Source organism: Aspergillus nomiae, assembly GCF_001204775.2.
Source record: "Aspergillus nomiae NRRL 13137 chromosome Unknown contig00343, whole genome shotgun sequence".
Classification (NCBI taxonomy): domain Eukaryota; kingdom Fungi; phylum Ascomycota; class Eurotiomycetes; order Eurotiales; family Aspergillaceae; genus Aspergillus; species Aspergillus nomiae.
In genome coordinates, this window is record NW_015378398.1 from 1 (window position 1) to 27,669 (window position 27,669).

The window sequence follows — 27,669 nt, forward strand, 5'->3', positions numbered from 1 at the left end:
AAAAAAAAGGGGATCTTCCTACCTGGAACACTGCACTGCAATGGGTGGTCGTTGGGTATAATGCAAGTAAGAATGAATAAGAGAAAATCAGAAAAATATGGGGAATCCAGGCTGACACCGAAGGAATATACGGGTATTAATTATCAAACTGTGTCGCGAAAAGATGTGGCTGAAATTAGCCCAGCAAAAATGGTAGACAAGAACGATGGTAGATGAGAGGAAGAAAGAAGAGGGTTGAAAAATTATAACAAAGACGATGAGAATATGACGGAAGCTCTGTGTGTGTGTTTGTGTGAAGGAGCCTCCCTTCTGCTTCTCCTCAGGATTTTCTTTTAATTATTTTTTATTTTTATTTTTTTTCTTCCTTTTCTCGTTTTGGTTGCGCCGTTGGTAAATGAAAAAATAAAAATAAAAAAAGGAACCAAGAAAAAAAAGTGGAGGGGAAGAAAAAGGCAAGGAGGGGGAACCAAAAGTGGGTGTGGGTTTAAAAGAGGTCACGGTTCGTAAGACCGATAGAGATCAATAATTGACCTCTGGTCATTGAAAAGAAACCAGAAACAGTGGTTCCCTCCAATGGCGACACTTTCAAGGTGGATTGGGAAGAGAATATTTAGGAAATTACCCGACAGAGCAAAGCAAGGTTCAGGATCAGAAGAACGTAGAAATTCAATAGATCGGCTAACCTTATGGGACGAACCGAGAGGGTGAGGGGTGAAATGAAAAGAATTCATAGAAACCCTCAATGATATGATCACAATGACAGATACCAGTCGGAACAAGAGGCGGTCAACTTCATTGGACCCCAGTCAAGTGGATTGCAGTAGTCGGGATGTCCAGCAATTATAGCCACGAAGATGCAGCGATGGAGGGGCCTGTTGGATTGGGAAGCGCGCAGAGCGGCGGTTGGTGGGGAAAGGGCATCAAACAGAAATTAATGGTGATCAATCACAGAGGGGGCAAGAAGTGCGGGACTCCAGAACGAGAAAGGAGAGAAAGAAGGAGAATGAGAAACAGCAAGAGTGAAGGGTGAAAATCATCTTCCCCGGTGGTTTATTATTAGTGAAATTGGCTGGAACTGACTGAATGACAGATTTGATGGTGGGATATAAATTCGTTTGGCACTGGCGTCATCCTTTCTGTTTTGGTCATTTTAGTATTTGGGAATTCGCCATCATTGCCATTCTCCTACAACCCAAAGAACTGAGGAATGTTCGTCTGTGGCAGACATTATCTATTCACCAGTGCTATTTTCTTTTCCCTCCTTCCCTCTCCTTTTCTCTTCGACTAAACTAATATCAGGTCAAACATCCCACTCGGTCCCAATGGACTGATTGGTTTTAGTGTGTGGGGAATCTCAGAAAAGTCAGACATGCAAGGCCACCTTTTTTCCAGCCTCAATTTACCCAAATCTTTTTTCCCCCTCGGCAATGTTTGTGATATGTATAACCCTATCAGACGGATCACAATCATGCCCAATTCCACAGGAGTGATCAGATCACCGAGTTGTGGGAGAGAATGTCTTCGGGGAATGCGGTTGATTCGATGGTCCCTATTGGGAAGGACACCAGCATCTCCACTCTTTCACTGAATGCACGCTGAAATCATAGGACCACAACTGACGTAGTGGTGGGCAATCCTATCAACTAAGCGTAACGTGTCGATCCCATGGTCAACTACTGCCCATCTGACTAATAACCCCCTTTTACATCATTTCCAACCCCAAGGAACCAAAGATGTTACAAGATTGGCGGTGCACGTGGGAAGTTACTTCTTTCTGGATAATGTCCATCGTTGGGCTCCATATCCGAATGAACGTGACGGAAGAGTGTAAGCAAACGGAGAAAGAAGAAAGGGATGGGGGAAAAAAAAGAGAGCCATAGTTCATTCCGTCATCGCACAATATTGCCCTTTCTCGGAATCTTATTCAGATCACGATCATCACTTAGACAAAATAGCGCAGACCAGCCACCAGAAAAGTCACGTCAACTCCTTCTGCATGAGAGGTTCTGGGCCCTCAGGGGCCATCCAAATTTAGATTGGACAGGAAGGAATGTACCGTGCTCGTGGTAGAGTAAGAAAAGAAAAAAAAACAAAAAAAAAAAAGAGGATGAGGATGAGGTAACCCTTCAGTCGCAATGTGTCATACTGCGGGGTGTCATGAGCTAAGACGATAAAGGAGAATCCGATAAGGATGGGTTATGACAGGATGCAGAAGATGATCCTGTTGTTGTGACCGGAATATCAGTCACAATCCCCAGCCTCTTCGCTCCGTGAATTCTGGTTTGGTGGAAGAAATATCTGTTTTAACCACTTGGGTTTCCGCTCGAGCCTTTATACAAAATCCCAAGTCCGTGGGGACGATGAACGCACATCCATGAACCCGAGGAGGTCTATTGGGTCTAGTTCCCCAGCCTGCCTATCAGAGAAATGCGCTTGAAAAATGACATCAGTGTGGGGCCACGAGACCGCCAATCCGTGACGACCGCTGACGTTGGCGGGGCTCTGCCAAGATGTCTAAAGCTTGGGCCGCCTTCCAGACACTTCGGTGCCGTACAGGGGGTTACCGAGTCCTGTATCCTTATCATGCTGTACTAAGTCATCCTCGACCGAAACGCAAACACAGGTTGTTTGTCAATCGCCGGAGCTTTTCGGCCTCCTACTCCCCTCTCATAGGGGAAGAAGTGCAGTAGTTTTGGATACAGAGGAAAAGACGATGACCGAGCAATCCAATGGTTTTTCGCTCGGCTGATTCTCGCTGAACTTGCCCGACTATCACCACCCGATCAGGAAATCTGTCTGGTCCTGGTAGGCTGGTAACAGCACACTTCTCGAACGAAAGGGTGGGTCGTCAACCACCAGGGGTAAAGGCCTTGGACGTATGTCTCGCTGGCCTGAAATTTAGGCCTCTAAGAGTTCCCAAGGGTTGAAACGGGACTAATAGTACCGACGATGACATTTCCGCTGGTATCGGATAGGCTTGTTTTCTGTTCCACTCAGGGTACCAGCGCCGTGTTCCGTGTGATCAATATGCAGCAGCACATCCTATGACATCAGCCTGCATGTTTCTTACCCTCTGGGTTGATACCCACACCTCTTCGCAGTGAACCAAGTCGGTCTGTGCAGCGTTGTACTGTACCATCAACGTGAAATCTTGGAGACAGGACCGTCATGTGCCCTGACTACTAGTATTTTTATTGTTCCTCTTTTTCACACCCTTATCCTCTTTCTTGCACTTCGTCGTTTCTCGAACAGCTGCTGATATACGAGAGTAAGCTGATTTCAGCGAACGTGATCAACGCACGTGACGCGAGAGTATTGATTTGACAGCCCTACAAGTTAAGGGATACGATACCCACTACAGTACAGAGCTGTGTCCATCTCACTCTCCTACCAATAGTCCATTGTCCAGCGGGTTAAACATCCGCCATCCGCAAGCTTAGACGACGTTTAAACAGCCACATGCGCTATCAGATACGGAGATGAAACTTCTTGGTTTCTCGATAAGATAAGTGATACATATGTTGCTATGGATAACTTTTCCTTCACCCAAAATGTACACTACTTGAGAATATGCGATAGAATGATACACCAAATTTGGGATACATCTCTAACCCAAGCTGATTCACCGGAATTGAATTCCAGTTCTTATCATTTCATCTAAGCATTGACCTTAGCAAAATCCCAACAGATCTCAATATGTTGATAACTGTTTGGAGCCTCGGCATCTCAACGTGTATTACATAAGCCAGATCCCCATTTCATTTTCTTCCCCTTTGTCCAGCTGTCGACCAGTGCGGTATCAATTGCTTCACCCTATCGCTTTGGGGCATTTCAGCTGTTCCTGCTGCTAACTCAAACCCCATAATTCGGTCGTGTCGTATAACCCGCGGCACAATCTACCGCCAGCAGCAGCACATCCAGACCAAGCACTCAGCAGCTTTCCATCCAAACACAACTCGAAAAACAAGAGCAGCACAACAAAAGACCCAAAATGTCTTCCAAATCCGCCTCCCCCCGGGGCCCCAAAGGCCTCACAAAACTGTACCTCCTAGGCTACAACGCTGCCAGCTTAACCCTCTGGGCGACCTGCACCCTCCGCGGCTTCTACCTCCTCGCAACCAACTCCCCCGAGGACATTCCCGCCATCTTCAACGACATCTACTGGCCTCTCCTGACCACGACCCAAACACTGGCCGTCCTGGAGATCTTCCACAGCCTGCTCGGCATCGTGCGCGCCCCCGTCACCACGACCGCGATGCAGGTCGCGAGCCGACTGCTTCTCATCTGGGGTGTGATGTTCCTGTTCCACGAACAAGGTGACGGCGCAGGCATCGTGGGGGCTCCCACGGAGACGGTGAAGGTGGGCGACTATGCCTTCCTGGGCTGTTTGAGCGCCTGGGGTATTACCGAGTGTATTCGGTATGGGTTCTTTGCCTTGCAGGTTCTGGGCGCGGGTGTGCCCGGGTGGCTGACTTGGCTGAGGTATGCATTGCCCTTTTAACTTTTATGGGTCTGGCTTCGGGGTGAACTTTGCTAACACGTGGAATTTAGATACAACACCTTCTATGTGCTCTACCCGCTTGGCATCACCAGTGAGTGCGTCATGGTTGTGAAGGCGCTGGAGCCGGCTGCCGAGTTTAACCCTCTGTACCGGTGGTTCTTGATCGTCGTTCTGGGTATCTATGTTCCTGGTAGGTTTCTGCCTTCGCTTCCCAGATATGTGTCCTGTGCTGATTACCCGTTAGGCTCTTACATCTTGTACACGCATATGATTGCCCAGAGAAAGAAGGTGCTCAAGAAGAGGGCGGAGTAGAGTGATGGCTGCAGATGTAAGATGTCGGTGTTGATATGGCGAAAGTGATGGGTTGGTCTAGATAAGCTTAATTCTGCTACAAGACGCATTGGTAATGATGTACTGCTGGTTACATACTCTATCATTTCATTACGCGTAATAAGTAGGGCCTGAACTAGGTGCATTATAACTCCATCATGATATCTCGCACGGCTTTCGCCGCAAATCGTTTCCGTTCACTCTCCGGTAACTCATCACTCATGTCTATACGAATAAGCACCCAGCAGAACTAGGGGAGAAAAGGGCGCAGACATACCTTTAATCGCTTTCATCCGCAACATCAACGCCTCCATTGACTCAACCTTCATCTCATCATCCCCGTCAATCCCGCCTACATCGTCGCCTCCATTCTCAATCGCAAACCGCAACCCAACCATCTCCCGCTCCAGCTCGTTCACCTCCAGATCGAACCCATCCTCGAGCAAGTGCCTCTCCAGCTCATCCTCAACACCATCCACACCATCCGATTCCCCAACAGGTGTCGAAGCCCAATCATGGGTCTCTAGAATCTCCCTCACCCTTCGCATACCCTGATACTCTGTTTCACGTTAGCATATATCTAAACACCCTGAAACCCAACCAACCATCTCTCCAGACAAAGAAAGAAAAAGAAGAAAACATACCCCCAAACCGATCCCTCTCCTCCGAACTCCCAACCTCCCTAGGATCCCAATTAACAACCTCAAAGCCCATCAACCCCAGATCAAACAATTTATCCTCCCACCAGGGGACAGAAAAGACCTCTTCCTCCCCCAAGCCATCGACCTCATCCGCATCCCCCCCAGCAGCAGCAGCAGCAGTACCAACACCGGACTCCCTCCCCCTGCCCACCAAACCACCAACCCAAGAACATCACCCAGTCCTCTCTCCTCATCCATAACCCCCTTAACAGAACCCACAGCTTCCAGGAACGTCCGCAGACCCTTCCACTCCGGTCTTTCCTCCACATCCGCTTCTGCTTCTGCTTCTGCAGACGGAGACGGAGACGCAGACACGAGATCCAAATTGCGCAAACATATAACCACGCCCCCGATGGCATCCCTAACGACCTTCGCTTCTGGGCCGGAGAACTCTTTCCGCCATGTTATTGGCGTGAGGGGTTCTTGTTCTTGTTCTTGTTTTTGTCCTTCTTCTTCTTCTTCTTCTTCTTCTTTTCCTTGGGGGTTTAGCTCCGGTTGGTCATTTTGTGTAGTTGTAGTTGTAGTTGTATTCGCATTCACATCCTCAGACCCAGACCCAGGAATAGAAAGCGGGATCTCATCAACCCAAATCGGCACCTCGGCTTTATAATACCTATTCTCGAGTCGGAGCGGGGGGTGTGTCGTGTAGCCTGCGAATGTAGTCGTCGTCGGCGGCGGCGGCCTCGCATTGGGGTCAGTATCTGGGTGGTTCTGGTTTCTGGTCTCGGTCGGGGGATCGATAACGGGGCAGCCGGTTAGGGAGTGCAGGAATGGGGGGATTGTGGTGTGGGAGTGTTGCGAGGGGGTGAGGATGAGGAGGCGGCGGGGGTTGGCGATGACGTCGTTGTTTTGCTGGGGTTGGTTGGGGCATTGTTGTTCTTTCTTTTTGGGGGTTCTTTGGGTTGGTTTGTGTGAGTGAGAGTGAGGTTGGGATTCAAGTGGTGTAGTAGTAAGTAGGTAGGTAGGTGGTGGTGGTTGAGTTGTAGGTGGTGAGTAGTGGTTGAGTTGGAGATGAGCGGGGAGGATTCTTGCGGCGCTGGAAGTTTGGCTTGGGTTCGATTTGGAGAGGAATGGGTGGCATAATTCTTCCTCATTCCTTTTGGTTTTTTTGCTTACGGGGGGCTTAATGGACAGATAGTGGTCAATTGATTCCTCTATGCCTTTTTTTTTTTTACCAGGTATCGATGTTAGATCAGCTGGATATCAAGCTCGAGTCTTCATCCACTGCAGCCGCATCTCACATATCGATAAATTTATCTTATCACCGTTTCCTCAAATCTACACAACCACGACAAACAGCGTCAAAAAAGGAGAAATGTCCCACAACACGCGCGGGTATAAGAATCCCATGTAGAACCAGGAATCGATTTTTCAGGAACGGCCCAATGTAAAGGTTAGAACGGCAACACGATAAAAAAGAGAGCAAAAGTCAAACGCCATTAATATGAGATATGAATATTTCCGGTTTTTTTTTTGCTTAACCCCTCCGTTGGCCCCGGGCACGCTGCACGGTGGCCTTACCACGAGCGAGACCAACACCGCGGCCGCGCTGGCCTCTTGAGCGGAACATGGGGGCGTTCCTGTTCGATGGTTTGTTAGATTTTGTATTGGAAGATGAACGAGAGATAAAGGAGGGGGAATGGCAAATGGAACAGTGATAGATGGGTAGGAGAGCATACCGCAACATATCCGGCACAATGAAGAACCGCACGTGGCTTCCGCGAATATAGACCTGATCCAAATGCGACACGCGACCATCCCGAGCAGTGACCGTGATATCCTTCAGTTGAACGTTCATGTTGTCCTCGGCTATTCCTAGTCAGTCTATGATGCCCTGGTGCGATGGTTGAGCGACGAACCCTCGAGAAGTTTTCCTCGATACACGACTCCGGAGGTGATTTCCAGGGTGACGACGTGGCCCTGTACCGCAGCGCGTTAGCTCCAGTTTCCCAGACGAGATGCAAGCAAGATGACGGCGCGTAAATGAAGCTCAGAAGACATACCTGGGCTTCGTTAAGAAGCTTGATCGGGATACCGATCGTGGAGGTCAATTTGCCCATTGTGAGGAGGAATGGAGGGGTTGTCGCAAGAGAGACGATAAAAAAGAGGTACAGAGAAGTTCGGATGCTTCAATCTCGGACAAAAATCCCGTGAGAGCAATAATCCTCCGTCTGGCGCACAGGGTGAAAGAAACAGAGAGTCGGTAGGATCGAATTGGACGTTCCGTCGGCGGAGAGTTTTGCGGCTCTGCTCCGCCCAGCCAATAAATAAGCTACGGAGCTTTGCTTTAGTTCTTCCTATAGTTAATTTAATACCTCCAACTCCTCCATTTAACAAAAACGAAAAAAAGAAAGGAAAAAAAGAACATACTCAAGTAAATAAAGAGAAGCGAAAAGAAAATCAAAACAAAATGCCAAACCCACCAAACACCAATCTCCGCGCCTTCAATCTAGCCGTACAAACGCTGCTCAAAAACCCTCGCAGTTCCTCCCCCATCTCACAATCCCAACGATCACGCATCTCCCTGAACAAGTCGGTCCCTCAATCGCTGCAAACCTCAATCTCCAACCGACAGATGCATCCAAAACCAAGGGACCCACGATCCGTGCCCTCGTCCTCGACAAAGACAACACCCTCTGCCACCCTAAAACCACGACATTCCCTCCGCAGATCCTCGACAAGCTGCATGCCCTCCGCACGTCACATACCTCCCCCTTCAACCGCGAGCAGCATCCGGACTCGATCCTGATCGTGTCTAACCGTGCGGGTTCGCATCCGCGCTATGATGCGGAGGTGCGGGAGCTGGAAGAGCGCCTGTCGGGACTACGGATTCCGGTGTTTCGGTTGCCGGAGGGCAGTGAAAAGAAGCCGTTCTGTGGAGACGAGGTGTTGGCGTGGTTCCGAGAGAGGGGGGTGGTGAAGGGCGCGGATGAGATTGCTGTCGTAGGGGACCGGTTGGGCACGGATGTGTTGATGGCGGCGCGCATGGGGTCGTGGAGTGTTTGGTGTCGCGATGGAGTCACCGAGGGCGTTGATCCCAAGGACGTCAGGCCGGGGATGAACCTTCTGGAGAAAATGGAGGTTTGGGTGGAGAGGTATTTGAGGGAGTCGAAAGGGCTGAAGGCTCCTCCACCAAGTGGCTGGGACCGTCAATAGCTTTCTGCGCAATCGTTCACCTTGTTTTTTGACATTTGTAAATACCCATGTATCATAGATAGAGCTTGTCTTCTACGCCAATAACTACGACTGCTAGCAAAGAGTCTGTCTTAAGATGCTGGTTCATATTGGTAGATCTCGAAAGTATGCACGCGAAGAATTTCACAGCTTCGCAGAAACAGAATATCACCGGGACAACCCACATGGCTGTCATGCAGATGTCAACAACTGACAAGACCGAACCGAAGACGCAAGCATGCGACAGGCAAATGACCATAACAAAGGGAATATGCAAACAACCCTAATCCCGCCAACCCAAAAGCACCAATCAAATGAGAATTCAAACAATCTCGCCAATTGTGCGACTTTCTGGCATAACCACGTTAAAAGGCCCCGACCAGGTATATAAAGTCAAAAGAAAAAGAAAAAAGGTCCAGGGTAAATTGAAGAAGTTCGAAAAGAAGTTGCAAGAAAAGAGAAAAATATTGCCCAGTATTCGCTGCGGCAAAAATGTCTGATAAAGTGGCAAGGACCAGCCCCTAGAGAAGGGTATTAATACACGAAAAAAAAAAAGTGAAGAAAAAATGCGCAGAAGAAGAGCATAACGCTGAGAGTATATCAGAAGAAACGAAAAGAAGAAATGGATATATCCTCGTCAATCTAAGTTGGTGGGACTGAAAAAAAAAAAGCATCAGTCTCACCAAGTCCTCCAAAGAGGGACGTGAAAATAACTGGTCAAGGTTGGGTATCTCCACTGGATACAATATCATCCAATCATTTGGAAAGTGATTTGAAGAGCTTGTGAAAGAAAATCAAGCCTATCAAAGAAAAGAATTGCCATCCTGCCAAGTGATACTTGGACACGGCATAGAAAAGAAGCGAAGACCAGGAGCCGTTCACACCGAACGGCAAGGCACATGTGTAAGGTTCAAGATCCAGTGGCGAATGCATTCGGATCGGCGTTTTCCATAGACGTCATTTGGTAGTCGCCCTGAACACCGGGAGAGGTGTGACCGGACAAGGTCTGCATGGGCAGATCAAAAGTGTTTCCTTCGAAGCCCATGGTAGTTGGAACAGTGAAGTTTACGTTCTGCTTGGGAAACATCCCATTCATCTGCATTCCCTCTTCCGCAAAGCTCGGCTGATGCTCATTGCTCATGCCATACATCTCCTGGGACGCGTGCATGTTCGACAGTGGCGGCGAATGATCCGCAATCATAGGATCGGCGTGGCTGACAGTCGAATATGGGGATGCAGAATGCGTTCCCATGTTGGAAGAGTCAACTTGAGGGGAGACGAAAGGCAGGTTAAAGGGGGTTCCCATGCCCGCCGCGACAGGGGTCGAATCGCCAGGGCCTCCAGTGGAGAAAAGCCCGGGACTAGCGAAGTCGGACGGCGAGGCGGTCGCCGTTGTCGCAGACATGGGGTGAGTGCGGGGATCGAAGCCGTACGCGGCGGAGGTATCAATCCGCAGGTTCGCGGCTAATGGATGCGCTGACTGGGGAACTGGCGCAAAAATGTTCGAGTCCGCATGGTTGAAATGCACTGGAGTCTGTGGCATGTTGTAGGAGGCGAGAGGCGTTTGCAAGGCAGAAAAGTCGACGGCCACTGGAACAGAGCGACTCCGTTGACGCCTGTGTCCGCGAGGAACCTGAAGGTTCAAGTGAGTCTGAGTTTCTGGGATCATGTTCATGAACGCAGGTGCGAATTGGTTTGGCTGCGAAGCAGGGCGTTGGATGAAAGGCGGAGACATGGGCGCATTCACGGCGAAGTTGTTGTATGCCAAGCGGTTTTGGAACGACTCCAACGACACCAACTTGGCGAGCTGCACACTCAGAACCTTCGGATGGCCTCCAAGGTGGTGCACCAAGATCTGACTAGCCTGCTGGTCTTCTGTAAAGTCGCCGCACTGGTAGAATCCTCCGGAGTTGGAGGAATCCATGTAAAAAAGCGGCGGCCGGTTCAGTTCCACCACTAGACCACCGGGCCTCGGGGGAGCGCCATTCGGCTGCGGTCCTTGGTCGCCCGACTCCAAGGTGATGTTCTTGATGTAGGAGAAAGGGTATTCGATCTTGTATCCTGCAGAATCATTGTTGATGTAATAAGTCATGCAGGCTTTTTCGGGGGAGTAGAAGACGACCAAGTCCATCGCGTTCTGCCCAATGCGCCGCCAGCTACCGATGGTCAACGACCGACACGTGAAGTGATGAATCACAACTTTTCCAGAGGGAGTGGACTCGCTCGGGTAAGCGCCGCCGGCTCCATAGCCTCCTGTGCGGCCAAACGGATCTCTTGCGCCGGGCTTGCTGGGGTCGAATTGCATCGCCAGATACTGGCGCATAGACTCGGGGATTGAATCGCAGCCCTCACCGGTTTCAATGCTCTTCTTCGCGAGCATCTTGATCTTTGCACGCCTAAATCGCTCGTTAGCAACATGACCGTCTATAGCAAACAAGAACCGTGCGACATACCTGTTCTGGAACCAAATCTGAACAGACCGTTCAGTCATGTTAATCTCCTGGGCGATCCTTTCGCGTGTGGCAGCTGTTGGGGTGGGGTTCTTGTTGAATTCCAACTCCAGGGTAACCAGTTGATCTTGCGTCGCCCGTTGACGCTTGTTGTTCTTCTGTTGTTGGGTCAGGGTGCTCTTGCGCTGCGGCCGACGGGCCGCGGAAGACGGCGCCATGGTGGCACTGGATGTAGATGGAGATGGCGTGGACGCGGCAGAAGACGAGGTGGTCGGTGCTGTGGTGGTGGGGGTAGTCGACATAGTCGACGGGTCAGGGGAGTCTGTCGAAGACATTTTGTTTGCAGGGATTGACCGAAGAGAAGGCAGAACTGGGTTCAGAAAAGAGAATCGACCAATTGAGAGATGGGAATGTAAACGAAAGAAAGGAGAGGACGATGTGACGATCCGGCCGACAGTCGAAGGGGATGTCCAAGTCTCTCAAGCTGCGTCAAGCGCGAGAGAGATCGATGTTTCAAACGAATGGATGTGCTCGGGCTGGAAATGGTTACAATTTCCAGACCTGAAGCACGGGTGAATATGAGCGCGTCGCAGAAGCGTCAACGTAATCGAATCTGGTAAAAGATAAACAGCTGACCTAGGCAGCTTATACGGTAGAATGTATATAAGGTTTTCGCAAGCGTGGCGGTTAATCGAATCGCATGAATCGAGGATCGATATCGCGATGACAAATCGGGCTATTCCACCGTCCAGAGGGAAGCAAGCGAAGGGCTCGTGAGAATGAAGTCGAACGTTAAAAGAGCGGAACGTTCGACTGTAGCGAGCGAATGGGGATGAAAGTAAAGAATGTAAGAAGTGAAGAAACAAAAGAGTGAAAAGGAAAGGAAAATGAATGATAGAAAGATGGTCGATGGGAAAGAAAAGAGGAAAGAGAAGAAGAAGAGAGGAAGAGAAGGAGAGAGAGAGAGAAGAGAGAGAGAGGAAGACAAACGGGTGGAGGACGGCTGTTGGTTGGTTCGAAGATAGTCAGGAGATGGGGGATGCTCGAACTAGCCTAGTATAGATAAGTAAGCGCTAGCTGTTTTGGCATCGGCGGTTCCTGGGAGTCTGTGACTGACTAGTCGACCGTGGGGCCTCGTTTCCTTTCCTCTTTTTTCTTTTTCTTTTTCTTTTTCTCTTTTTATTTTTATTTTTTTTTACGTTGGATCTTCTGCGTTGTTCGTTATCCTGGTTAGATAGGTTCACAATTTCAAGATCACTCCGTATAACATGATTGATTTTAAATTACTTCCACAATGTAGACATCTATATATCAGACAAAACAAACACCGTTGCAGAAGGGGAGGGGGGCAGAAAAAAAAAAAAAAGGAAAGAAAACAACAAACCCAGCAGCACCACCACCCTGTTTTTCGGCCCCTGCATCGGATGCTGCTGCCCAATGCTGCTGTTGAGATGCCGTCCTCCAATGATGGGCTGGGACGCACCTGGACAGAGATACTGGACTCCTCTCTCTGTAAGGTCTCTGTCAGAAATCATTCTGGTGCAGGAGCCGACCTGCCTCACGGATTTGTGCAAGATCGGATTGTTTACCTTTCGACTAGAGACTAACGTGTCCAAAGATAGTAACTGCATATCGATGCGGCGGTCTACACGCCAATCCAGCATCTAGTGCTTTTAGTAGTACTCGGACAGGTCTCCGACGCATGTCCCAAAAGGTCTCAGTGAATTTGACCGTTACGTATAACGGCTTCCACGTTCGAAGACCCTGAACCACCACCACCATTAACCCTACCCTAGTCCCAGAATCCTGTTCCAATGCACAGCAGCGTTTAAACATCGGACCGAGAGAACCAAATAAGAAAGAATGGAACACGTTAATAATACTTTCGTGGTTGATTCGGGACGGTCAACGACCTGGACCGGTCCATCCTTGAAGCGATCCGCGAAGCAAGAAAAGGGTTTCAGGAAACCAAGATAGTGGAGCAACCACACCAAAAAACCACACCAACACCAATCCAATCTACACTTTTGCCGAGTGAACGGTAGTTATGACGATACTACTGTTACAGATTTACAAGAGTTTGCCCTATGAGCCATGGCCAAGACGACCCTGCCACTGTAGAGCCGAACCATTTCCAGCCTCAAGTCGATTTGTCCGTTCGTGAGGGTTAGAAGGGTGGTGGGAAAAGTACTCCGTCGTTCAGTCCCATTGTGTTCTTTCCCACCCCCTTCTCAATACTCAGGAGTTCCACAGAGTTGTTCGGCCGGTACGCAGACTTGACCAGTGCCAATGGCCGACCTACCCTTTTCGGTAAGGGTGGTCGTGGGACACTTCTATTAATATGTGATTTTCTTAAGATCTTCCTTTTCCTGTTCCTTTTTTTCCTTTTTTTTTTTCGCTTTCGCACTTCAATGTTCGCCTCCCCCAAGTGTTGAACCACAGGTTCCGCCCGTGCCGGTTGAGCAGCGCATTCCATGATTCGATCCAGGTACCCGCCCTCCCCTCGCATTTCAACGACGACTGATTGGGTGGTTGGACATGACAGCGCCAGGGGTGGAGACGAACAAACTCGTGTACCTGACTAGAAGCCTCCAATGAATTCCAACAACGCTCACGTTTTACCCACCTGTGGAAAGGTGCAACCGAGGGACCTGTAGTAACAGTCGCAGTCCCGTCGCAGGAGGAATTACCTACAGGGCGTAGTACCAGCACAAGCCATCTCATATCCGCCAGTGTAACCACCTCCATGTACTTGTATATATGTGAGGTACCTGACTTATACCGACATACATACACATACACCTACACCTGCCTACACATAGAACGTACATATGCAAGGAATGCCGCAATTACCACCAACTCGCCCTCTCCATCGTCTAACCTCGATTCCAGCCTCCAAGAACTAACTGAAAATGTATATCCATACATAGCACTCCGTACATCGTACATACCTCCTAGGAACAGGAACAGGAACCGCGGACACAAGCGAAGCGTACCTAGCCTCCAACCTAACCTGGTTGAAAAAAACCTACACCCCCACAAAGACGATGATCCGTGCACCGGTTTCGCCCGCGCCGATTGGCCGCCGGAAGCTCAGCCACAGGAATGCGTTCCTGACTAAGACCGGTCTGGATCCCAGCCTAACTAAAATAGGGGTTTCTTTCCTTAACGGGGGAAACCGAAACTAAAACAGCCTCCAGCACTGATTGCAGACTACGACTTACCCAAGTTCTGTACCTATCAGAGAAGGGGGAGTGAAAAAGAACTACGAGGACTAGTTAAACTTAACCTCGGGGCTAGTTACACTGGACAATCCCCTAGTATATTAGTATAAGTCACGGGCATGTTCTGTTCGGTCAATCATCACCGAACCCCTCCCTCCATACTTGCCTCAAGTAACACACATCCACGGACAACAAAGGAAGGGGAGGAAAAAAAAATAAGAAATAAACAGGGAAAAAGCAAAACAAAATCACCCCATCCTTGCTGCCTCGTACCAGGCAATCATCCTAGCCATCATTTAAACAACTCGACTATTGTTTCATCTCTGCAGGGTAGATCTGTAGGTACCCGTGGGGGGAGGGGGGAGGCAAGAACTGTACGTGGTGGTGGGTAGTATGTACCCGAAGAGGGTCGGAGAAAAGTTACCCTAGAATTGGTGTCGGCTTAGTCCGAATCACGATCTCGCTCGCGCGCGCGCGCGCATTCTGCACGCTACCAGGTAGGTTACTACTGGTAGTAAGGTCGTTAATATCCGGAATGACTTACCCTTGCGCCGTTGCCGACTACCGAAGTCAAAGAGAGCTATTCGACACGATCCTGCCGAGCCAGATCGTGACCCATTTGGTTTCAATAGTGGCTGGCCTGTTTTGCGCGCCGTTGCTGTCGCTTGGACCATGTTCGCTTCCTTTGGCTTTTGTTTTGTATCTTCGCTTTTTTTTCTTTTCTTTGCTCGGCGTTCGGATGTTGCAGTGTGACTCGTACCGAGTGCATGTTGTTGTTTGCTCCTAGTCATTACGCTATGGGCTATCGACTACCAGTGGAATCGATATTGCTAGGATACCGTCGGAGGTGGTAGTGCGCGCTTTCTCCCCGTCACACTACTCGGTGGACTATTGCGCGCTACGCTCATACTAAGGATCATGAGATGGAGACTCCAGGGTCGATTTCCTTATTATACAACAGTAAGGCGCATAGAAATATTTCCTCGCCAGCCAGTAATGTACACGATGTAACGTTCAAGCCAAAAGAAATGAGTGACTGTCCCATGGGGTATCCACTTCCAAACGCCAGCAACGCTTTTCAGAAAAGAAAGGAAAACAAATAATAATTAAATGACATGGCATGATGGAAAACAGTAGGGAATCACTACAACTGTCCCTTCCGGATCGCCCCGAAGCCCTTCGTAAACAACTCGTGAATCTCAATGGATCGTCGAGGAGTGTTCATCACCTCATCTTCTGTCATCGGATTCGAACGGTCGGCAACATGGTCAGCGCTGCTGTTGTAACCGGCCAATTCCACCTCCGTCTCCATTCCCATCGGACCAGATCCTGTCTTGGTCATCACTCTCGGCCGGGAGAGCAGTTCCTGTACCTGTTTCTCTCGTGCCTCCATTTCCGCTTCGCGTGCCAGCTCAAGGCTAGACTTCTTGCTGCCGTGGTCCCAGCCTTGTTGCAGCTCTGATGCGGCGGCTTCCTCGAATCTCTTACGGATCTCCAGATCCTGCTCGTACTCTTGAAAGATATCCACATCCGTAGGGAAAAGATTGGCCCGCAATGCACTGACCATCACCTCAAACACGATGACGGCCATCACCGTAAGAAGTAAAACCGCCCAGAAGGCCAGATCGTGGCCGGACTGGAAGATGAAGTTGCCGGGCACGTGGTAGATACCGTCTCCAGAACCGAAGTTGTACTGGCGGGACAGGATCATGTCCCACACAAACCAGCCTCCAACCGATATGATGAACACAGCGAGCGACAAATACGTCTTGTTGTGCACTTCCAACGCCTGTAGCTTGATGTTGATAATGATGACGCAGGCCGTGTATGTGAGAAGACCGGCCGAAAAGATGTCGCTTCCCGTGCGGGTGAACATCACATTGGCCCATAGACCAAACATGGTGAAGTAGACGATCATCGCCTCGCACGTAGCCATGAATGTCCAGCCCAGATATAACTTGATGTTGAAGCCGCCATGTTGCTGGCCTTTGGTGTATAATTCTGGAACAGCCAAAAGAGTAGATGCAGCGAGATCCTTGGTGAATATACCTAGGAAGATCACGGCCAGGGAGGTGAACAGAGTGTTAAACATACTCAAGCCCCACGGCTCGTACAGACTGGTACCTGTATAGCCATTCCACCGTTGATACAGCGCCTGGGTCAAGTAAAACAGCATTTCTTTCCAGAAAGTTCCCAGCGTATACTTGCAAGCTCGCAGGTAGTTCCACCGCCCGTGGACAAGGAGCAACTTCAACAAGAACCGGAATTGGGCAATAGAGTAGTCCGAAATGCGTGCTGCCTGCAGCCCTTCTTTGCCCGTAATACCTATGCCAACATGTGCCTCTTGGATCATGGCGATGTCGTTGGCACCATCGCCAATCGCAAGGGTGATCGAATCTTTCACCTGCTTCCGGATCGAATGTACAAGGAACGCTTTCTGTTTAGGACTTGCACGGCAGCAAATGACCGAATCGACCAAGATGGCAAGCTTGAAGAAGCGTGCTTTTAGAGTTTCATCTGCCTCAATCATTGCCAACGTTTGCCCGTCCACCACAACTACCGAATGGGCCACGGTTCCTTGGGTGAGATCCGAGGTGAATTTCACAATAGACTGCTCAACATCGCCAGTCTCTTGGTCAAGAATAACCAGGGTCGAGTAGTCCTTTACTAGACGGCATGAATGTCCAACATTAATGGCTGTCTCGCGCTTATCACCGGTCAACATCCATAGCTTGATGTTGGCTCGACGCAGCTTATCAATAGCTTCGGGCACGCCCTTTTGCAACTTGTCTTCGATGGCTGTTGCCCCAGTTAACTCAAGCTGCTGTTCAAGCTGCTTACCAACCTCCTCAATCTTCTCCTGTCGATCGACAAGACTGGTACACGCCTCACGGTAGGCTGCCTTCCAACTGTTGTACGAAGCTTCATCAAGGAAACGGTGACCGTATAACAGAGTCCGCAACCCTTCGGTGGCGAAGTCATTGAGGTGCTGGAAGCATCTCTCAAAAACAGCTTCCTCGTTGACAACCAGGGCTTCCTCTACCAGGTCTTCTTCCTCATCATCGTTGACTGAGCTTCCCGAATCCGACATGGTAGTAGACGGCCGTCCTATCTGCGCCGAAGGTCGTGGGCTATAATACTCGGCATCGTTTCCCCTTTTGTTTAAAATACCGCCGTCCGTCTCCCTGTCGCGGAGCCAAACATCGATACTTTCCCGGAGTGTAGACATATGCCGCCCGGAAACACTAGAGCGCCTGTGCGTCATGCTAGGCCGACTCAAGCTGGTGCGAACGCCACTTGTCCGAGCCTGATACTCGCTGTTTCGCCTGATAATTTCACTTGCTTCGGCTGCCTTGCGTTTGCTGGCGCGTCGTTCAATCTCAACCGCCTTCTCTTGCGCAAGGGCTGCTCGTTTAAGCAACTGCATCAGGATGCTATCCGCGCCCTTACAAAACAGGCAAATTCGCTGGTCGGGCATTCGCACCACGACCGACATCCGCTTGCGAGCACTCGAGAACTCTATCACATCTAGGATCTCATAGGTCTCTTCAGAGGGTGGCCCATCGGGGCCATTGGGGTATGTCTGGACCGTTAGGGTATTTGGCTGCCGGTCTGTGACGAGATATCCGAGTTCTTGGGCGGCCATGACTAAAGCCAATTCATCGGGCGATGCCGCTTGAAAGGAAGTATTCCCAAGTTCATCACTTTCCGGGATACACGTGTGGCAGAGGGCAATGGCCAGAATGAACATTTTGGCTTTGCGGGCAAATACAGTGTACGGTTTGCGTTGGATGTATTTGATCATGTCAGCTGTACGATAGTCGAGCGCTGGTCGACCAGCCTTCCGTGCCTTGTCGGCAACTGAAGTCGAGCTGGGTCTGGCGAGATACGATCTAGCCTCTGACACATTCGATTTACGTGCCATAGACTTCTTGCCTTTAAAACTCCGCTTTTTGTGGATAAGCTTTTCTCGACCTCCTTCTCTCGCCTCCTCTTCAAGCAGGTCAAAGTCGTGATACCACGCAGTGCCAGCGACACTCATCTTGCGGAAGCGCATCGAGTTATTCGTTAAGGTGCCGGTTTTGTCGGAAAATATGTAGCTAACTTGCCCCAACTCTTCATTGATAGTGGACGTCCGTGCCTCGATTGGCGTATCACTCTCCGGGTCGTACATGTCGATATCAGCGTTCAGCATCAGCATCTGTGCAACCTTGACAATTTCCATACTCACGTAGAGTGAGATGGGAATCATGGTGTTGAACATGATCAGGAACGAGGTGAAAATTGGACCATAGGACACATTTGCCTTGTCCAGGTACCAAGAGTTTTGCTCAACATCGTCTGACCAGTACATGTATGCCACGGTGCAGGCAACCGCCAGCACGACCACCAATAGTACAATCAGCATGACTACCCGGTTGACACGGGCCTGAAGCGCAGGTGACTTGATTCGAGGATTCTTGTTCGCGTTCATTCGGATTTTGCACTCCTCACCAGTGTAGATAACCATACCGACCGCCTGCTCAGTATTACGCATGATGCTACCACGGTAGATAACCTCGTTGTTCGTCAAGGGCATTTTTTCGCCAGCGGCAACCGTAACATTGCCATCAAATTTATAGAGATCCAAATTGGGATCCTCGACAGCGAAGTGCATGGCATTGCTGCAAATGCCATCTACAGTTGCACACACCTTGGCGACTGGTTGACAAGGCTGCTTGTTTTTGAGGTTTGTCTCACCATCCAAAGCCATTGTTTCAATATAAGCGATATCGTTGGGCCCGTCTGCATGAAGCAAAACCATATCCGCTGGCACAGGCTGATCACGCTCCAGCTTGACAACGTCCCCGACCTTGATGTCTTTCCACTTCACCATAGTCCAATCCTGGGCGTCACTGGCAACGGAGACGCTATCACTCGACGAGGTTTGGGACAGTATTCCTGCACCTGGACGCAAAACAGACACATAGCGGTTGTTTTCCTCTTTGTCCAAGCGATAGCGACGCCAGTCGTCAAACCCTTCCTTTCCCATAGAGATGCTAACGAAGATCAATAGTGGGACCAGAGTAGTGAAAGAACCCGTCGTACTCAAGCCAGGAATCATCTGCAAAATGGCCACCACAAGGAAGTAGAAGTTTGCTAGCTTGGTAAATTGAGCGAAAAATTGTCGGGGAAAGAAACTCCAGAGGCTATAACGACTAGATCGGATCCAATTTCCACAGTAGGGCTTTCCGGTCCTCTCATCAATCAAATCCTCTGTCCTAGTAGGGTCAAGAATGATATGACGGCCATCCTTGCTCGGAGGGATATCTTTAATCCGGAGGATTGTTTTGCGAGCAGACTCCATAAAGCCCTCATACCGAGCCTTAATTCCAGCAATGGCGGCCCGTCTCTTCAGCCATTCCTCATATGCGATACTGGTAGACATGTGCCTGCCTCCCTTGAGATCTTCCAATGGGTCGGAGAAATATGCCGTCGAAGTGTCATCAATATGAACAGGGCTAGGTTCAGGTGCCGAGGTCTGAGTTACCAGTACGTCCTGTTTTTCATCTTCGGTCGACTTGCGCTCATATTGGCCATCCCCCGTAGGAGCACCTTGGCCTGTGTCGTCGCGCGATTTCCGTGAACTCCGTTCATTTTCCGTAGAAGTCTCCTGTTGCGGGCTCACAGGCTGGGCCAATTCAATGTCATTCGGCGAAATGGCCCCAGGGGAAGTCGCTGAGACAATATTCTTCGCGAAGATAGTCCGTCGAAGCGAATACCCGCGATTGCGCGATCGCGAGCGACCTGAGTCTGGGCCTTGCGGTGATGGAGGCGACAATGCCGAGCTAGGAGAAAGGGGGGAAATCGGTCTATGTTCTGGAGATCTAACTGACAAATGATCGTTTCGGGTAATACTGGTGTCGATAGTCAAGCCCCTGGAACTTTGCCTCCTGTTATGACCGGCATTCCTAGGCTCTTCCACGAGGGGACGCTCGAGATCGGCTGAGAAGCGAACACGGGGCTGGTGGGAATTCCTCCGTCCAGATTCTGATAGTGTTCGCGACGGGGCAATGGACGGCCGTTCTTGACTGATACTATGCCGCGACGGAACACTAATGGAATGGCTTCTCGGGAGCGCTGAGCCCAGGCTAGGGTCATGTCCGGATACCTCTTCCACCACTATACGACCTTCATCAGACGTCGCTCCTTGCGCGTCCCGGTTCGATTCGGCCCTCGCATCCTGGTTGGGCATAGCGGGGATATTTTTCCTTCAATAGCCTCCCGGCTAAAGTGCGCAACAGTTCGGTTTGTCCAGTGGCTCTGCTGACTTTGTATAGTACTTTCCGAAGTATGGCAAGGTCGTATTCACTGTTGAAAACCAAATGATTGCAATTGAACGAAGTATCGGCGGCGAGTAAACGAACAAACCTGGTGCATTCTTCAATCGAGCGGGTGGGGAGTTGAAGAAAACCTAGTACGGCGTCTATAGTCGACGGTAAGTGATACTCCGATCTAACGACAGGCTCAAGCTATGACCTGTACCAAAAGATAGAAAACAATAGAATGGTATCTCAATACGATAACGACCGTCCGTTATAGCAATAGATGGCACGACAATCGCACGTTTCGAGGAAAAACGACTGTGGGGAAGACCTCAGTTAGGTCAATAATCAAACAATACACTAGGAAAGAAAAGAAGATACCAGATCTAACAAAGGTACTAGAAAACAAAACAGAAGGAGAAGAGACCGTGGAGCGATGGCAAGGCACACCACCGCGAACGAACGAAGAAGTCAACGTCGACACCTACTGTCGTCCGCAGGCGGCGACTGGGTCGAGGCCTTTTTTTGCAAACTATTTGCTCTGAGTTTTGGAGACCGTGGACCCCAATGACCGTTCCCGTAAGCGGTAAGATGCCCGAAAATAGAGTAACCGCCACTTTGGGGAGAAGCAGAAAAGAAAAGAAAAAAACTAGCTTTTCCTCGGGTTTAAACTTTGCTTTTGCGATATTTGTATGTATGTCTCACGATCGCAATCAAAAGACGAAAACAACTCCCGAGAAGAAACACGTTGAAGGTCGCTACCGACCAACAATATAAGAAGTAACGTCAAATCAAATGAATCGTAGAAAATCCTTCCCACCTCTCGTAATTTAGTCCCTACAGTGGCCAAGGGTACCCTCCCCACTAGTTAACTTAGCGATGGTACCAAGACTCCAAGAGTCCAAGACGGCCTTCTTGACGGGCGCCTGTGGAGAAAACTGGACAGAATGACCTTAAATTACCCGCCGACCAGTCAAGGGCTTTGTTGGACCAAAGCGGTGGCTTGGAGGAGGCCACGCAAGTCAACGCAATCCGGGAACTCAATACGATGATGAATGGCCTCATTGGCAATTGTCACCCACTTAACCACCACCCTGGGGTTACATAGGACGATTCTCCCGTCAATCAAATAAGAATTTCTCTCATGCCCATGTGCGACAGTGGCATGCTGTTTTCTTGTACTTTTCGCAATCTGTAACTTAAAAAAGCCAGATAACGCTTATCACCAGACATTTTTTTTTCTTACTTGCATGCATACTTGCTTACTGTGCTTTAGCAAAAAAAAAAACAAGAGGCTTACGGCTATTAGTAGTACTATGAACTCCCGAGTCCTTACTACTTGAGAGAACAAAGACCACAGAAACCTTTTTAAAAAATAATATCTTCTAATAAACGTCTCTCTGGGTACGATGCACAGCCTCCAGAGAACAATTGGTAGAACCTGTCACTCAACCCAGGGTTCAGTGGCGGCATGTCCTCCTTCCATTCCAGATATCTTTCCACGTACCGATGGAATCTTCACTCAGGATCCCTGGGGTCAACCCCCCGGAAGTTGAATCCTACGGTTGTTGAACCCACAGTGCGTGGCAGACTGGCCACCCACGGGCGTGCATTTTACGCAGCCTTGTGGGTAAGTAGTGCCAGTGGGTGGCAAGGATTCAAATGGGAAATAAATTAAGCCCAAAGGCGGGGCCAACCTGAAGTGACTCGGGACTGAACCTTGTCATCAGGGAGCAACATAATCCTTCTCTGGGGGGCTGCATTAGGCTGACACTTTCAACGATTGAGGCTGTCCTTATGTCGTGATTCCCTCTTATCCAGGCTTTTAAACTAGGCAAACATATTTTGAACCTCTACAGAAAAAAATAAAAATGGAAGAATAGCAAAATGATAGCTATTGATTGACTCATTAACCACACCACCACGACCAAGTAACCCCATCATGAATCCTGCTCAGTGGGACGACATAGGGTCACGTGGTAGCACGGGTCCATGAACTGTCCTATTCAAGTATAGTGCCGCGTCCATCGCCTGTTTAGTTGCTGACTTCTACATCTCAGGGCTCCATCGACGTCATTCAACGGGCGGGAACAACTTCCGACCCCGGCAAAACATTGGCTGTAGGTATCTACGACATATTACACAGTAGTAGTAGTACGTACTACGTAGTAGTCTTCCAAGGTGATAATCTGTCTCATCAACCGTGTGATACCTCAATTCCATGCTGATATAGCTCCCATTCGAAATACAGACGTTGCGCGCAGTAAAGATAATATCGACGTATGTTCTATCCTTAACCATTGACCAATTCCGCCGCACCAGTAGCTTTTAGTCAATTTGGCTAAGCGCCGTAGAAGTGAACAAGTAAGGAAATCGTAATCATAATGGATACAACCAGACGTCCTGCCTTTCCGTGAAAAGCCCCTTCCCATCCCGCTTCATACATGTTCGTCTAGTACCGCGGTGGCGGAGGGGGAGCGTATCCGTAAGGACTCTGTGGTGGGGGATAGCCTCTCGTGGCACCAGCGGGCGGTTGTCCATATCCAGCAGAAGGAGGAGGAGGAGACCCGTACCCACCATACGGCTGTGGTTGCCCATAGCCAGGTGGTGGACCCTGGCCCTGGTTAGGAGGATAAGGAGCTTGACCATATCCCGGTCCTGGGCCATATGGGCTGGGTGGAGGGGGTTGATTAGGGTTTCCTCGCTGGCCATATCCAGGTCCCGGGTTATAGCCACCGTACTGACCTGGTGGAGGCCCTTGAGGTCCTGGAGGTCCACCCGGTCCCCGGAATCCTCCAGGTGGTCCACCAGGACCGCCAGGTCCTTGGGGTCCTTGGGGTCCTTGGGGTCCCCCGAAGCCGCCAGGCCCTCCAGGTCCACCAGGGCCCCCGAATCCGCCAGGTCCACCAGGTCCTTGAGGTCCCCCGAATCCGCCAGGTCCTTGAGGTCCGCCAGGCCCTCCAGGCCCTCCAGGCCCACCAGTACGGCCGGCGGCCTTCTCGTCCTTGGTATCATATGAGGAATCAATGGCACCAAGCATCAATTTAGCACACTATGAATTCTTAGTCTGCGGTCTTCACTGGCTTTTGTTGGCGTAGTGTCTACTTACCCAAAGCTCTCGAGTCAAATACACAGGGGGGACGGCACGAGACATCTCGTCTTGCTCGACCTCAAAGTCTGCCGGATGTTATTAGCGCACAGCTCCATTAACTTTACAGAAGATGTATGAGCAACCCACTTGAAGTGCAGTCAATCAAATTTCCAATGCTTGGGTCCTCATCCAAGCTGGATAGGAAATCACGTGCCTTGGCATCATTGCCCACCTGCGAGAACTGGAACGAAACAGCACCTCGCCCAAATGGGGTTCGCGATACCTCGTCAACAGCATAGCGAATCGAATTAGCCACGCAATCGAGAGGTTCACCGGCTGGCTGTCCGTCTGTAATGGTAATGACAAGGACCGGCTTCTGTAAGCGACCTGCCCGGGCGGGTCCCACGACCTGAGGATCCAGAACCTTATTCTTCAGACCTGTCCCCAGCGGCGTCAACCCTTGGAAACGGACACGTGAGACCAACATGTTGACATCATCCGCATTACGGATGCCGTCGCCTCTTTCCATAGAGTTCATGAAACGCACCGAGATGCCGTCCTCATCAAAGGTAGATGCGGCGGTCGCAACGATGCCAATAATCTGCCTCAGTTGTTCTTTTCTCACGCCTCTCTCTTCAAATTCGATAGATCCACTGTCATCTACGTAAAGAATGATATCGAAGAGGGACAATTTAATGATATCCGTAGCTACCTCTGTCGGCACTCCCCATTCGTGTATGATCTTGTTGATTTTAGCCGGTGCATCGTTGGCCAGACCTTGGACGAGTAAATTCAACTTCTCGGGGGGATAGAAGTTTTGGAGATTCTTCTCCTGGATGGTGCCAATTAGAAGCTGGCGATAGGCGGCTACCTGCTGCTCGGTGGCTCGAGGAGCGGGAGACGCGCCTCCTGGAGGGCCATAGGGAGCACCTTGAGGTCCAGGGGGTCCAGGTGGTCCAGGTGTTCCGCGCGCGGGACCACCGGGATAAGGTGCATTCTGCGGAGGATATCCTGGTCCCTAGTAGTTTACCCAGTTAGTCCACTTTCTTGATCAAGAATTTGGTTTCAGTGAGGATAGTTTTCAAAATAAAACAGACAATAAAGGGGATGCGACAAGGGGGGATACGTGGGATGACTATGTACATGAGAAGATGGCTGTGAAGAATATTCAGGTCCAGGCGCGGATCTAGTTGACGAGCCATGCGGGGATGGCGGAGGCGGCCTTCCGTAGCCTTGAGGGGGTTGTCCATAAGGAGGCCCATAGGGGTCTGACCCATAAGGAGGGGCCTGAGGGTATCCCTGTGGTGGTGGTGGAGCCGAGGCATATGGCGCTGGGGAGTAACTCTGAGGTGCAGGGGATTGAGACGAATGAGGATATCCAGAATATGTTGGAGACATCGGAGACGGTGAGGGAGCTGGCTTGTTGGGAGGTACTGCTGGGGCATACGCTTGGTACTGTTGGGGCGGCGCCGACGAAGTTGGATACGGCGATGCCGACCCAGTACGTAGCTGTGGAGGATATCCTTGTTGGTTATAATAAGGTCGCGACATTATTACACGGAGGCGTCCAGATGAAGAGGGTAGAAAGAAGCGAAGGGCGTGAGGTCCAAATTGTGGACAGCCGATGGAGAGGTGGTGAGTGATGTAGACAGAAAGTCCCAAATTCCCCTTCACTTGATAGACGGATAGGTTGTGGAAGGGTGGCGAACGCGACCAGGTAAGGCAGAAATTGAAAAGAAAAGCAAACGAGAAGCAAACAAAATTAGCTTACCGAGTTGCCGGATGGAGCAGGAGAGCCTGGGTAAGCCTGATATTGTTGCTCCAGTGAGCAACGATCATCAGCAGTGACTCAAAAAAATGTGGTGGAAGGGAGATTGCGAGTGGTAAGGAGGGGCATTGTTAGGTTTAAGGGCTGGTTATAGGGCAGCAGTAAATGGGAAAGAAAATATAATAGTGTAGCTTGGCCGCTACGTTTAGCTATTATTAGTGGGCACACTCACATTGTATCCACTGGGAGCACCACCACCAGGTTGCAACGCTGCAGGAGGACCGCCCGTGTAGCCTGTGGGAGGCGCTCCTCCAGGTGGCCCCGAGCTGTTACCACTCATGTTCTGCGGGTTTTGACTGCCAGCAATCTTGGAAGCAAACTAGTAGGCGCATACAATATGCAGAGATTAGTGCTGGGAGTGTACTTCTATTGGGTTGAAGGATGTTGTTTTCAAGTCTTATCTCAATCCAGGGAGAAGCTTGACTTGAGGGCGGGGCAGGAACGCGGGGCATAAGAGATTTGAAGGACAGTGGAACTTACACCCATGGTGATGTTGTTGAATCCTTTAACTTGTGACCGTCGGAGAATTCAAATGAAGTCAAACACAGTACAAGAGGGAACTATGTCTTGGAAGCAGGTCAAATAACAGATTGCGTAACTGAGAGAGAAGTAAACAGATTGAGGGGACCCGTGATGACGATTGGGTTCGTCGTCATGAGACCCGCTTTTTTTTATAATTTTTCAGCCCAGTTTGAGTCTACTAGTACATGGAAAATACGAGCATCTACTCGGACCTTCCGAGGTACTGTAGCGAACAAGGCGCAGACGATATAGAATTACGCCGTACTCCGATAGTTATCCCAGGAGGAAAGCACTTTTGCTATATTCGCCACCTATACTTAACAGTGGCATAAATACAATTTAATACATCGTTATTTATACATGGCACTACTACTCTGTACACATTCAGAGTTTAAATATATACCTTTTTCCTTGTTACTTCCATGGTCTGTACCACAACCAGGTTCAGGAATAGTTTCCATAGATCAATGCAAAGCCCCATCATTATCCCATGCCAAATACAATTACATATTGACTGGAACTTGTAACCCCCACATACGAATACGTTGACGAGGAGGATTATGGATCCATCCGTAAGGCTGAGCTGGTCTCAGCCCCAGCCTAATGGTAACGTATTCGGTCAAGATGACAATCCAAGGGACCAACTGATGGCTTGTTATGACTCTCATTCTAAATCTGTCCATCACTCTTTTCTTTTGACAATCGTGACATCACAGTCATCGTGGTTGATCAGTCACCCTCCTTCAGGTCAAGTGATTCTGGGGGCTATACCCAATCAGTCACCCCAGTCCATGGCCTGGAACGTAAGGCAGTGGATCACTGGTCAAATCATCTGGACCATACCTCAGGATCAACATGTCACATTATGATCCTCATACCTGCCTTTATGTGTAACTTTGTTGTGCACTGGCCTTGCTATCCCTTCAGATTTGCCTACAGTTCCCACGGATCACTCCATTGGTTAAAATCATCTGTCACCTCGTATTCAGTATACCTGGATTGCGATCTGACTCTTCATAAGGACAATTACCATGGACCTATCTCATGATATACCTATCTGAATACAACTGGACATGAACAGGAATCATGGCGTCAGATGAACAGTACCGGCAAAACCAGTTGAAGCGAACAAAACTGCCCTCGAATTGGAACCTCCCGTCGCCGTTTCCAAACCAATCTGTAGCCACTGATGTCACTTCTCGAAAAAGAAATATATATCGGTAGAACCAAGGACGGTGAGCTCTGCATTGATAAGAAGGAGGAAGGAAAGCGCGATGCATCCTTTTGCCCCGTTTTTCTTTGTATTTTCGCTCGGGTCTCATTCTTTTGTCTCAACACTACCAAGATCCCTTGCACCAGGCATACTTGGCAAACACCCTTTGCAAATTTATCTTATTAAAGAATGAGCACCTGCGGTTCTTTTCTCACGGCGCTTTCTGATCTTTTTATCACTTGACAGGCACGTTCAATCGACAATTCTTCACGTGGTAAGTATTATGCTGTGTGTTCTCGCTCTCTAGCCTGGATTTCGCTTCTTTGTTCT

The 27,669-nt window shown here is 49.7% G+C and overlaps 6 protein-coding genes across 6 annotated transcripts; 2 read left to right on the forward strand and 4 right to left on the reverse strand.

Annotated features, from left to right (window-relative positions):
* Positions 1-3,991: 3,991 nt before the first annotated feature.
* Positions 3,992-4,813, forward strand: ANOM_010304 (protein tyrosine phosphatase-like domain-containing protein; the record flags this gene model as incomplete). Its single annotated transcript, XM_015555560.1, has 3 exons — positions 3,992-4,482; positions 4,552-4,691; positions 4,746-4,813. The coding sequence occupies 3 exons, from the start codon at positions 3,992-3,994 to the stop codon at positions 4,811-4,813; spliced, it is 699 nt and encodes a 232-aa protein (XP_015403385.1).
* Positions 4,814-4,976: 163 nt separating this feature from the next.
* On the reverse strand, positions 4,977-7,730 carry ANOM_010305 (uncharacterized protein; the record flags this gene model as incomplete). Its single annotated transcript, XM_015555561.1, has 7 exons — positions 4,977-5,056; positions 5,109-5,390; positions 5,476-5,665; positions 5,752-6,427; positions 7,212-7,341; positions 7,392-7,452; positions 7,536-7,730. Coding segments are annotated over 7 exons (1,530 nt in total), but the record flags the coding sequence as incomplete, so codon positions are not given.
* A 212-nt stretch (positions 7,731-7,942) lies between these two features.
* ANOM_010306 (phosphatidylglycerophosphatase) lies at positions 7,943-8,688 on the forward strand (the record flags this gene model as incomplete). Its single annotated transcript, XM_015555562.1, has 2 exons — positions 7,943-7,987; positions 8,017-8,688. The coding sequence occupies 2 exons, from the start codon at positions 7,943-7,945 to the stop codon at positions 8,686-8,688; spliced, it is 717 nt and encodes a 238-aa protein (XP_015403387.1).
* A 928-nt stretch (positions 8,689-9,616) lies between these two features.
* On the reverse strand, positions 9,617-11,491 carry ANOM_010307 (homeobox domain-containing protein; the record flags this gene model as incomplete). Its single annotated transcript, XM_015555563.1, has 2 exons — positions 9,617-11,102; positions 11,160-11,491. The coding sequence occupies 2 exons, from the start codon at positions 11,489-11,491 to the stop codon at positions 9,617-9,619; spliced, it is 1,818 nt and encodes a 605-aa protein (XP_015403386.1).
* A 4,033-nt stretch (positions 11,492-15,524) lies between these two features.
* On the reverse strand, positions 15,525-20,615 carry ANOM_010308 (aminophospholipid-translocating P4-type ATPase DNF3; the record flags this gene model as incomplete). The annotated part of the gene is made up of 1 exon (XM_015555564.1): positions 15,525-20,615. One exon carries the CDS (start codon positions 20,613-20,615, stop codon positions 15,525-15,527), a length of 5,091 nt encoding a protein of 1,696 aa, XP_015403389.1.
* A 2,515-nt stretch (positions 20,616-23,130) lies between these two features.
* Positions 23,131-25,922, reverse strand: rfeF (putative transcription factor RfeF; the record flags this gene model as incomplete). The annotated part of the gene is made up of 6 exons (XM_015555565.1): positions 25,777-25,922; positions 25,548-25,583; positions 24,920-25,285; positions 23,924-24,794; positions 23,795-23,862; positions 23,131-23,652 (listed from the first exon to the last, which is right to left on the reverse strand). Coding segments are annotated over exons 1-6 (1,971 nt in total), but the record flags the coding sequence as incomplete, so codon positions are not given.
* Positions 25,923-27,669: the final 1,747 nt, after the last annotated feature.